Genomic DNA, 13568 nt, shown 5'->3' with positions numbered 1-13568 from the left:
CGCAGAAGTGAAAGACACAGGAAAGAAAAAGCAGTATAACTTCAATAATGAACAAGCATACAAACATACATATGCGCAGCAGCAGCAAGGAAAGAGTTAACAATCGGCGATCCATTGTATATTTCTTTCATGTATAACCAAACCATAATTAGGACAACGCAATACAAGTGTCAATGGTGGTCTAAGTGGTAAGCGCTTCAAAAGTTACGACGAGCACGTAGGTACGTAGGTTCGAATTCCAACAGAATTTATTTTTAATTGAAAATGTCACCAACCAAAAATTGAAGCATTGTTCTACAAAAACAACAACAGCATAAGCATGGCAACATTGTGTTGTTGGTAGAAAAGCCGACCTGTGCCAAAAGAAACGAACAAACGATCGCCGAATGTCACCGCTTCGCTTGCTACTCGAACATCTTCGCAGAAAAGGTTCCGTAGATTCATATTGAGCAAGGGGTTGCGTAGATTCATATTGAGCAAGGTTGCGCTTGAGCAAGGTTGTGCAACCTGAATCTATCGCAACCTTTCCCGAACTCGTATAAGAAGTATAACTTCAATAACCTTCTTCATCTTACCGAAATTGGCATAAGACCATAACGGCAGAGCATAAAAATCCGTAATTTTACATTTAGGTATAAAACCGACTTTCTTGCATGTACACATTTAGAAATCCATATCAAGTTGCTTCAAATTATTAAATTCACATATTAAAGTTAATTAACTTTCTTCATCTTACCAAAGTTGGCATAAAGCCAAACGGCAGTGCATTTGGAAAAATTCTAGAATTTTACATTTAGGTATAAAACCGATTTTCTTGCATGTACACAGTTAGAAATCCATATCGAGTTGATTCAAATCATTAGCTTAACATATTAAAGTTAACTAACCTTCTTCAACTTACAGAAGTTGGCATAAAGCCAAAACGGCAGTGCATTGGGAAAAATTACAGAATTTTACATTTAGGTATAAAACCGATTTTCCTGCATTTAAATATTAAGGAATCCATATCGACTTGATTCAAGTCATTAGCTTCATATATTAAAGTTAATTAACGTTCGTCATCTTACATCTTCTTCTTCTTCTTAATTGGCGTAGAAACCGCTTAAGCGATTATAGCCGAGTTAACAACAGCGCGCCAGTCGTTTCTTCTTTTCGCTACGTGGCGCCAATTGGATATTCCAAGCGAAGCCAGGTCCTTCTCCACTTGGTCCTTCCAACGGAGTGGAGGTCTTCCTCTTCCTCTGCTTCTTCCGGCGGGTACTGCGTCGAATACTTTCAGAGCTGGAGTGTTTTCGTCCATCCGGACAACATGACCTAGCCAGCGTAGCCGCTGTCTTTTAATTCGCTGAACTATGTCGATGTCGTCGTATATCTCGTACAGCTCATCGTTCCATCGAATGCGGTATTCGCCGTGGCCAATGCGCAAAGGACCATAAATCTTTCGCAGAACTTTTCTCTCGAAAACTCGCAACGTCGACTCATCCTTTGTTGACATCGTCCAAGACTCTGCACCATACAGCAGGACGGGAATTATGAGCGACTTATAGAGTTTGGCTTTTGTTCGTCGAGAGAGGACTTTACTTTTCAATTGCCTACTTAGTCCGAAGTAGCACCTGTTGGCAAGAGTTATCCTGCGTTGGATTTCTAGGCTGACGTTGTTGGTGGTGTTTACGCTGGTTCCAAGATAGACGAAATTATCTACGACTTCAAAGTTATGACTGTCAACAGTGACGTGAAAGCCAAGTCGCGAGTGCGACGACTGTTTGTTTGATGACAGGAGATATTTCGTCTTGCCCTCGTTCACTGCCAGACCCATTTTCTGTGCTTCCTTGTCCAGCCTGGAGAAAGCAGAACTAACGGCGCGGGTGTTGAGGCCGATGATATCAATATCATCGGCATACGCCAGTAGCTGTACACTCTTATAGAAGATGGTACCTTCTCTATTTAGTTCTGCGGCTCGAACTATTTTCTCCAAAAGCAGGTTGAAAAAGTCGCACGATAGGGAATCGCCTTTTCTGAAACCTCGTTTGGTATCGAACGGCTCGGGGAGGTCCTTCCCGATCCTGACGGAGCTTTTCGTGTTGTTCAACGTCAGTTTACACAGCCGTATTAGTTTTGCGGGGATACCAAATTCAAACATCGCGGCATAAAGGCAGCTACTTTTCGTGCTGTCGAAAGCAGCTTTGAAATCGACAAAGAGGTGGTGTGTTTCGATTCTCCTTTCACGGGTCTTTTCCAAGATTTGGCGCATGGTGAATATCTGGTCGGTTGCTGATTTGCCAGCTCTAAAGTCATTTTGATAAGGTCCAATCAGTTTGTTGACAGTGGGCTTTAATCTTTCACACAATACGCTCGATAGAACTATATATGCGATGTTGAGGAGGCTAATCCCACGGTAGTTGGCGCAGATTGTGGGGTCTCCTTTTTAATGGATTAGGCATAGCACACTTAAATTCCAATCGTTGGGCATGCTTTCGTCCGACCATATTTTACAAAGAAGCTGATGCATGCACCTTATCAGTTCTTCGCCGCCGTGTTTGAATAGCTCGGCCGGCAATCCGTCGGCCCCTGCCGCTTTGTTGTTCTTCAGGACCTCGGAGCGCACGCACATCTAAAACACTGGAGACGTGTCTTCCGTCTATCACAACATGATCGATCTGGTTGGTAGTTTTTCGATCCGGAGACAGCCAGGTAGCTTGATGAATCTTCTTATGCTGGAATCTAGTACTACAGATAACCATATTTCGGGCCCCGGCGAAGTCAATCAGCCTCAACCCATTAGGGGATGTTTCGTCGTGGAGGCCGAATTTCCCGACCGTAGTGCCAAAGACACCTTCTTTGCCCACCCTGGCGTTAAAGTCGCCAAGCACGATTTTGACATCGTGGCGGGGGCAGCCTTCATAAGTGCGCTCCAAGCACTCATAAAAGGCATCTTTGGTCACATCGTCCTTTTCTTCCATCGGGGCGTGGGCGCAGTTCAGCGATATGTTGAAGAACCTCGCTTTGATGCGGATTGTGGCTAGACGTTCATTCACTGCAGTGAATGATAGTACTCGGCGACGGCGTCTCTCTCCCACCACGAATCCTACACCAAACTTGCGCTCCTTTATATGGCCACTGTAGTAAATGTCACAAGGACCTACTCGTCTCTGTCCTTGTCCCGTCCATCGCACTTCTTGAACGGCGGTGATGTCAGCCTTTGTTTTTACGAGGACATCAACCAGCTGGGCAGCGGCACCTTCCCAATTAAGGGTCCGGACATTCCAGGTGCATGCCCTCAATCGTAGTCCTTATTTCGTTTGCCATGGTCGTCATCAAAAAGGGGTCTCTCATCCGAGGCTGGTTTTAGCTCTTCACTGGGGGTGTTTTTTACGTGGCGGGTCCCAAACCCAGCGCACAACCCTATGTAGGGGAATGTTTCGCCTTCGCTCGCCTTCGAACGGATGTTCTTAGGCTACCCAGAGGATACTTGGTCAAAGACCGTAAGTAGTGAGCTGCTTGAGCCATGTGAAAAAGAATCGTTTCTGGCCACTCCCAAGTGAATGGCGATCAGAGAACTTTCCTCACTTGCGCGAACTTCTACACATGACTCCATCCTCGCACAAAGATTGCGCATAACAATTTCGAGTCAAGAGCAATAATTGATGGACCAATAAGCATATCCTATCAAAGCCAAGACCCTCGATTACCAGCCTCATATCGCGAGAGATATTGTTTTGCACTACTCATACTGAATACAAAAGCATCATGGCTCTCGCCGCGGCGAGTTGCATCTACTGCTCGTATTATTATATCAGAATCAAAAATCTGTAAATCGATGGCAATAAGATTATAAGTTTATAAACACAATAAGAATTCACTCGTACAATCATTGCATTCGTGCTGATAAATGCAATTCTATTAAAAACAGATGCTGGTTTACAAATGGTTTTACCGTAGCTACATGAGGGTCATAAATGCATCCTATCACTCCTGGTTTTTAAAATTTTTACACAAAATGAAGTTTAGCTTCTCTGGAACCCACTTCTGACATTTCAATTGTATTTAATTAAACAATTTGGATAAAATTTTGGATACTGTGCTTCTATCCAGAGCAATATAAGTATCCTTTCCAACTGAACGTTGATATGCAACCACCTCAATTTTACAAGTAAAAACGTTTTAGCAAAACTCAAGTGGAGTCCGGTGCAGACATGGGATTAAAATAGTCTCTCAAATGCCGTCTTTCGATTCTAATTTGATAATATTGTTCACTGCGTTCAACGTATAAGCGGCCATAAAGAAATTGTTTCGTTAACAAAAACTTTTTTATTTCAAATTATTTAAAATTTTGAACAAACGAGTTCTCTTTTATTTGTTTTGTCAAATTGCCACAAAGAAATCATCTGCTTCGAATTTAAATTCGAATCAAATGAAATCGAACGAATTGCAGAACACCTAAAACAAAATCGTACAACTTGCTATTTCGGATCCGAGTTGAAATCGCGATTTCCAGAACATGCCTGTTAATCGTGCTCTAAAATTAAACCTTCAATAGCATTAACAATAAGCTGAAGTTTAACGAAGTATTTATATCACGACGTATGCGTCTGATCCCTTACCTATTAATGGTCGGGTAACCTTTCCTACTAAATTTAGTTGAAATTGTAAGGGTAGTTCTTGAGATACAGTATTTCACCTAAAGGTGGCCGGTGCTACGACCATTGTACAATTTCTACAATTGGTCCTATAAAGCCTTTTAAATCAACATGGTGGGGCCATGTTGATTGTAAAGTTTAATGTTTGTGGCTCATTTATTCAGTGTGTTATCGCATTTTCAGGGCAGTGGGCGTGGTTATTGCCTGGTTTTACCTCTTTCCGGAGTATATAAAGTGGTGCTAAAATAACTTCTTTTCGGTAATTTTGGTTAGTTTAGCTTTAGTAGTTTTTAACATAGTTAGCATAGTTAGCAAGTTTCATCAAGATATCTAAATTTTTACTCAAGCTATCGCTTGCACGGCAGACGGACGGACGGATAATTAGTCACCCGATTTATATATATAACTCCATATCTTTCTCAATTCGTTTTTTGGTTTTAGGATACAAATTACCGATAGGTGAACAAATCTTTTTTACTCTGAAGTAAAATGTTGCGATAGTATAAAAAACTTCAACACATAAATTGTAATAAACAAAATTGTTATCACCGAAATAATTTTCACAGCATAAAATGTTCGCTCGCTTCGTTGGGACAGTTATATGTGCTATGTATTTAAAATATTTCCTATAAGTTAATTTTATTTTGTTGTTCTGAACATTTGGAAAACATCTTGATCCCACACGACTCGTCGTATACATGAATATGCATTATGATATGTTACTGGTCATGATTGTAATATTCATATATGTATATAAAGTAGGAAAAGTTATTTGATCAATATCACGTCAAGTCAACCCTCAATTGTACAACTGTACATAAAAATTAATTCCATTTATTTTTTTATAAGTAATTGCAGTAAAAAGTTTAATCTCAAACGATTTTTAAAAATTTTAATTTTAACTGGTCTACGAGAATTTTTTTGATGTAGATATAAGATCTCTTCTATTTTGGATATACTTTGGGCCACAAATCATGAAAATTATCTTGCTATATTTGCTCTCGTTAGTTTCAAATTCTAAACAAAATAACAGATATGTTTATAGTGTTGGTTTTATTTTAAAAATGAAGATACATCGAAGGAAATAGATAAAAACGTCGGAAACATTTATGAATTATATTTCAATAAAACTTTCGTTTCGAGCTACTTTTTTTTATAATTGGACAATCTGTGTTCAAGGACCAGCAGTAATCTGTAGTCAGCAAACATATGACCATCCCATCAACATTGACATCTTTGTTTTAGATCTTGGTAGACCAAATCTCTCTGTGCCTCACTATAATTTCCAAAATTGTATATCTGGGTATTGCGGAGATAGTCTTACTTGATATATGTATACATATTTACTCCTAAGGTATGTAAGTTTCTCCGCATATTTTTTCAAAATTTCTGCATAATTTGGTGTTTTCTGGTTACCTAGGAAAATTTCGACTACAAACACAAAACAATGAAATGGAAATTGTTATTGAGTAAAACAGGACATTTTGCGGACTGCAAGTTAAGAGACATTCACGCTTGTCTAAACATTAAAATCGTCCAAATATTTTTTCGCATATATTCGGTAAGGAGCCTGAGAGTTGGGTTAATGGGATGTTTCTAGGTGCAAAAATTCTAATTATGACTGGAAAAAAAAAGGTATTCCTAAGAAACTGAAAATTGATCAAAGTAAAAGATATACAATTATCATAAAAACAAGAGCCCATCCAATGCATTCATTTTTAAATTCATATTCTGGACTTTTGGAAACATAACAAGTAAGGAAGGTCTAAGTTCGAGTGCAACCGAAAATCTAATACTCTTGAAACTTGCAAGAATCTAAGGCAGAAAAATATTTTATGATGTAAAATGTCAACCAGTTGATCGAAATCTAAGCAATGCACTGACCGACAAATTCGGCATAAGATTTGTTAGTAAAACGAAAATCATTATCCGTAGTATATGGAGTAGTATTGACCTGATTTTATCTATTAACTATTATCATGCCACATACTAAAAAATGTTATCTGGGTTTCATTAGGGTATCTCACACACAATCACCAATCATACGGAAAAAAGTCAGACGGATGTTCGAAAATCCTGGGAACAGTAGGTCAAGTTTTTGTAACTATTTCAGGCACAAAGATATACAGTTATGAGTAAAACATGTTCTGAATTTTCATGGAGATAACTCGAATATTGGCCGATATACATACATAGCATAAAGTCACCTGGAAGTTAAAAAATGATATTAGAAGTATGGGGGCTTAGGGAAGTATTGACACCAGGGGCGAACGCAGGGGGGGTTTTGGGGTGTTAAACCCCCCCCCAAAGTAATTGAATTTTTAAATAATTGAATTTAATTCTACATAGTCATTTGAAAAATTGTAATCTGTTGTTTTCATAGCAATATTTTTGCCGACGATGTATGAATATGTAAAATAAATGAATACATTAATCACTAACAGCGTTGCCGTTTTGATACAATTGTATCTTTTTTGATACTTTTTTTTCTAAATTTTGTGATTTGATAATTTTTTGTTCACATAGGCCGTTTGTGTTTGATACTTTTCTGCTGACAGAATTTATTTTTTTGAAACTATGAAAATGTTAAACTAAAAACAAACCTATTATATCTGGATAGCATTAAAAAGTTGTAGGAATGTAGGCCAATTAAAAACCCCAGAAAAATATAAACTGGACAGAGACATTTTTTTTAATTTGCTTCAAAGTAATTAGTTTGCCTTATAACTCTGTGGCTGCTGAACTGGATTTTTTTAGATTTCAAGGGAATTGTGATTAGAAAATGGACTTCTTTTGAAAATTAGTTCTGAACTGAAAAGTCACCAATAAGGTTTCTATTATATTTTTTAGAGTTTATTGTTAATCATAATACAGGAAAAATAAAAACTCATTTATTATGACTTTCAGTTTTCTTTCCATGAGCAAACTGTAGTGAAATAAATTTAAATTAAATAAAATTATGCTATTTGCAAAAAAATACTTGAATGTCTTTACTAAAATGTCTATATTTTTAATAAAAAAAACCAGAAAAAACTGGTCTGAATTAGATACACAACTTTACTTATTATTTGTTTTTCAAATGAAAATTTTTAAAACAACGGTTGTGCTTTTGATACTTTTTGATACTTTTTTTGCTTGGCAACGACTTGCAAAATACCTGCTATAAGAAATTGTATTGGCTCCATGAAAGAGACCGTAAATCTTTTTCGGATGTCAACTAAAGCAGATACACTGCTCAAAAATCTTATTCTTGAATCCTTTCCAAACTCAAAGCAAGTGAGGTTACTTAAATTCTGCGAAACACGTTGGGTGGAGCATTTAGAATCTCTTTCTTTATTTAACGATTTATTCCCATTGATCTGTACAGCGTTGGAAGAGCTTGATACTGAAAATTTAAGAAGTGATTTATCAAAGCAACATCCTTTGTTGACTGCAATCCAATCACCTCAATTTGTGATTGCTATGGCGATACTAAAGCCAATTTTTTGCATTATCAAAACACATAAGCCTATGTTTGCAGCAAATAGACTGTGATTTGAGCAGCTGCGTTGCTTATGCAAATAATTTGGATGCTGAGATTAGTGAACAATCGTTTAAACTAATTTTTGAATAAGTTAAAACAATAGCCGCAGAATTAGATTTAGAAATCAAAATTCCGCGTTTGGCGAAACGGCAAACTAATCGCGACAATTATGAAGGCGAAGCGGAAGAATATTACCGCAGATCAATTTATATACCGTTTTTAGATCATTTTTTGGACCAAATCAATGAACGATTTTAAAAACATATAAATACATAAATCTTGACGCTATTGAGATGCTGTTCGTGTTTTAGAAAAGCAATGGTCCGCTGATGTAGAAGATCCCGATGATTTCGTTGCTGAATTTAGAATGTGGAAAGGTTAAAAATTTTTTCTTCAGATTATATTTTCTAACTAAAATTTTGAAAATATTTTCAGGAACTGGTTAAATCAAACAAAGAAATCCAAAACTTTTTTAGACGCGTTGAATTGTTGCGATGCAAAAATTTTCAAAACAGTGCATCGTTTTTAAAGATTGGAGCAACAATCCTATATCTGTCGCTTCAAGTGAACGCTCGTTTTTCCTCACTTCGCAGGCTTCAAAACATATTTAAGAAATAAAACTGGAGAAGCACGCCTGAACGGAATGGCTCTCTTGAATATCCATAGAGATATAGACGTGACGGAGGAAGAGATTTTAAATGTTATGGCCCAAAATAAAAGAAGATTAGACTTCAATTTGTGAATAAAATAATGAAATATTGTCTTTTTACCTAAAAGCACACCCCCCGCCCCCCCCAATTTTTTTCCTGCGTTCGCCACTGATTGACACAATTCATTCAATGCATTATTAATACACAGAAATACTATGGACAGGAAAAGTTTATGTGTGAATTTCAATTGTATGTATATCTCACACATTGACCGATATTTTCGGTCAAAAGTCTACTATAGTTACTGGGGTCTACATATTCGGGACCTAGGCTTGAACAGTTTTGTTCGAATTTGAACAATTTTTGGTCATATGATAAATGCCACTTTATTAGTGAAAAGTTTTAGCCCATTATATCAATGGCTTCCAGATTTGTGTACTGGAAAGAGCAAGAATCAAGTGCAATTCAAAATTATGTTATATGGGAAGAAGGCGTAGTTGTATGATATGATATGAGAAAAATGCTTGGTACTAACTTTAGTCGAAATCGAACGGTCGGGTCCCGAGATATGTTATTTTACCTTGAACAGGGTATATTAAGTTTGTCACGAAGTTTGTAACACCCAGAAGGAAGCGTCGGAGACCCTATAAAGTATATGCATATATAAGTGATCAGTATGTTGAGCTGAGTCGATTTAGCCATGTCCGTCTGTCTGTCTGTCCGTCCGTCTGTCTGTATATATACGAACTAGTCCCTCAGTTTTTAAGATATCCCTTTGAAATTTATATATATAGCTCCCATATAAACTGAACGATCGGAATCAAGTTCTTGTATGGAAAACTTTCACATTTGACAACATATCTTCACGAAATTTGGTATGAGTTATTGTTTGTAAAAATAATGTAATATCTGAAGAAATTGTTCAGATCGGCTTACTATAGCATATAACTACCATACGAACTAAATGATCGGAATCAAATGCTGGTATGGAAAACTTTTGCATTTGACAAGAAATATTTACGAAATTTGGTATATTAGCTTCGGTGCAGCCGAAGTTAATGTTTTTTCTTGTTTTTATCCAAAGATGGGTCACGCCCATCATCCAATTCTCACACCAGCTCCCATAAAGCTTTCTTATACCATCTCGGAGGTACAGTTTAATGTCTCTGGCGTAATTAGTTATTGATTTGTTATGCTTTTAGTTGTTTTGTACAGTACCGTTATATGAGGAGTGAGCGGGGTTATCTTAAGTTTTCATCCATTTTCATACTATCAGTAGGAGTTCTTATGATATTTGTGCGCAGCAAGCTTGCTTGTTGTAGCTTTAGTAGTTTAGGGTAGTTTGCGGGGTCTCGGCTCCTTTTTCAAAATTTTTTCCCACAGGTTCCGCTTGCTATTACGATCCCCTGTGCGAAGTTACATTTCTACATCTTTGTTATGTGCTTAGTTATGAAACTTTATAAGTTTTGGTCAATGGCGATTAGTGGGCGTGGCCGTAGGTCGATTACACCCATCTATGAACTCGTAATTTTTTTGTTCTAACACACCCGCATACCAGGTTTCATCAAGCTATCTCAAACTATTATACTCTGTAGCAACGGGACGCAAAAATAAAAAAATTAACCAAATTTTCCAGGGCGACAAAATTTGTGTTCTTTTGTTAAGGTTGGAAATGAGAATTTTATGTACTCTCAATTAAAGAATACTTTTCAGTCATTAAGGGTAAATTATTGCAATTTTCTGGATTTATCGTCAAATATTTATTTTTAATAACATATTAATAACTTAAAATTTTTAAATTAATTTAGTTAAAAATAACCATTAAAAGTCTAGGTATCAAATGATTTTTTCATTATTATCAATATTATTATTAATTTAGTAAATTAATATTCTTATAAAATGTAAACTCTCTTTAACCTTATATAATTGTTTCAGATTTGGTTGTCAAAAACTTTCTTATCTTCCGACACAAACTTACATTGCAGTGATACGTAATTACCCTCTAGTTCGGCTGGTGTCAAGCGATTACCAGAGCGCGAATTCTACTAGCGATTTCATGCATTACCGCTAGTTAGTCTTTTCGCTAATGATTTGTAATGCAACGAGTCATCGAATCTGAAAAAACCCCACCCCTAAAAAGTGAAACTCAATGCGTATATGAAATTGAAATAACAACAATGTGCGAGCAGATCAAAATTCAACAGAAATTTAGTGTCCCGTACTATTCCTGCAGAAATTCGCAGGAATTGTAGTTCGATCGATCGCTCAGTCTGCCGTTGTCATTTTTACACTAAATTGTTTAGATCTTGAGTGTCAAAGTGTAAACACAATGGCTACGACAGACTGCAGCGGCACGACAGTGAACTGAAAACGTCGTTGTTCATCTTACTACATGTACATTTTGAGAAGCAAAAACAACACAATGGCCGGCATGTACACAAAACAACGCAGTTGTCCATTTTTTTATGCAAAAAATAAGTAAATAGGTCAATATTTTTGCTTTAAATTATTAATTGTTATTACAAATGATATAATAGAGTTATAATATAGTTATTTTATGCTTTTATTTGTAAAATAACATCAAGTTTGTTAGAGCTGTGAATAATTTTACATTTTACATATTAGTGGCATCACCACTCTACCTCCTCTTTCTATCTTCCATTCTACTGTCAACTCTACTGTCGTCGTACTGTCGTTGGCAAAAATAGGAGGATATTGAAGTTAGCGAGAACGACAACTGTCGGCCTGCAGTCGTGTAGTCGTGCAACTGTCAAAATAACACTGCCGATAAGAACGTGTGTATTTTAATATTTGACAGATGTAGTTTGCAGTCTGTCGTAGCCATTGTGTTTACACTTTCAATTGTAGTTGAAGAGCAGTCGAAAAAGGTCAATAAAGAACAGACATTCCTTAAATAAAAATAATTTATTTTAGTGTTGTTAGTGAAAAAATTAAAGTCGAATAAAAAAATAAAAAAGTGAAGTGTAAAGTAATTTATAAGGTATACATTAATACCATAATAATCAATCAATATAATATTAACGTTAAAAAATTTTGCAAGTGAAATAAAACAAATAGTAATAATAAAGAAGTTATAATAATAAAAAATAAAAACAAATGAAGGTAGCTAAGAAAATTGTAGGTAGGAGACCGAACCCAAAACGAATTAAAAAGACTTGCTACAATCAAGTATATACAGAAAAGGCATGTAAATGCGAAGATAAGGAAGCTTTAAAGGCTTTCTTCGAAGGTAAAGTATAAGCTGCCAACAAGTATATTCCTCTTTTCATTCATATACATTTTTTATTTCTAGAACTGATGGAAAGAAAAATGAGCCAAATTTCTGCACAGTACCAAGTGCTCCTAGAAGTAGTAGCGCAGCAGAAAGTCCTCATTCAGCAGCTTCCTAAAGAATGCACCGACGACTCATCGATAATGAGAGAATTTCCAATTAAAAACGAAACAGATTTGGGCCGAATTAATGAAAATATAGAAGTTCGCGGAAAGAAGAACTACGTAAGTAATATTTTTTCTTTCGATTTCGTTATTTAAAATACGTTTCAGTAAATTTCGATTTTTTTTTATTTTTACCGTTTCAACCCTTTACTTTCTTGCAGATCAAATGTATGACTCAAATTCTCCAGGGTTCTGGAGTGGTGAAAAGCCTGAAGAATATTATAACAGACGAATTGGCCATGCAGTACAATATTGATGGAGTGTTGGGCAAAGATTCGCTCAAAGGCTTTACAAATTTTTTCGACGCCCTTATTGGTAGGAACAGGACAAGCTTTTTAATTAAAACAGTTAATAACAAATATATTTTAATTATTTTAGAGTCCATTCCTAACCGGGATAGACGCTGGATCGCCAGAGAATCAACTGCGCCAAGCCCTTCAGCGTCAAAAAAATCATTTAGTAAATAAAGAAAATAAATGATTAATAAATAACAATATAATGTAAGATAGTACATATTTTAAAACTACTAAGTAAGAAAATAAATTAAAAAATACATATGTATAACTGAATTTAATAAATCTATTGCTTTGAATTTCATAAAAATTTCTTTTATTTTCGTAAAATTGAACCAGTAGAATCCCTAGCGTGTTAGAATTAATGAAATCGCTAACGATTTTGAATCAGTCAAACCACCTGTAATTTCGAATTAACGAAATCACTAACGATTTGGAATGAGTCAAATCACTAGCCATTTTGAATTAATGAAAACGCTAGCGATTCTGTATTAGCGATTCACTTACGATTTTGGAACTAGTGATTTCACCAATGACTGGTAATGCAGCGTCGCACCGCTCGATTACCCTCGTAGGACATTGCAATGTAAAAATCGTTAGTTAAATAACATTGCGAGTAATCGGGCTGGAACTGGTTCTAATGATTAGGAATTAGTCATATCGTTAGCTCTTCACCGATGGTACCGAACTACAGGGTAATGATTTATAATAGGACAATAACGAGTATTTTTAATTGCAACTGCTTATTGAAATCGTTGTTCATACTTTCCTTTATGTACATATGTCATGAATTCTGATAACTTGAATAAAATTTCAGATATCTTAATGAATGTTCCTTTGAAAAAAAGTAAGGACGAGTTCAGAAATGGGCGTAATCTTAATCAAACCTACTGACGAAAATAGATGAAATCAGATGGTAACTCCGCCACCTTCCCATCCAACGATTTTATTAAAAATATGAAATGTGCGATAAACCTTCAAATAAATAAACTAGAGGTATACATTTTTA

General features: G+C 36.0%; 1 protein-coding gene across 1 annotated transcript; it reads left to right on the top strand.

The window, feature by feature from the left end:
* The first annotated feature begins 11927 nt into the window (after positions 1-11927).
* Positions 11928-12733, top strand: LOC120780436. The gene is made up of 4 exons (XM_040112712.1): positions 11928-12060; positions 12124-12326; positions 12428-12581; positions 12645-12733. Exons 1-4 carry the CDS (start codon positions 11928-11930, stop codon positions 12731-12733), a joined length of 579 nt encoding a protein of 192 aa, XP_039968646.1.
* Positions 12734-13568: the final 835 nt, after the last annotated feature.

Source organism: Bactrocera tryoni, unplaced genomic scaffold (genome assembly GCF_016617805.1).
Source record: "Bactrocera tryoni isolate S06 unplaced genomic scaffold, CSIRO_BtryS06_freeze2 scaffold_25, whole genome shotgun sequence".
NCBI classification, from domain to species: Eukaryota; Metazoa; Arthropoda; class Insecta; order Diptera; family Tephritidae; genus Bactrocera; species Bactrocera tryoni.
Note: the sequence above shows the minus strand (reverse complement) of the source record. Positions and strands in the feature narration are given on the sequence as shown.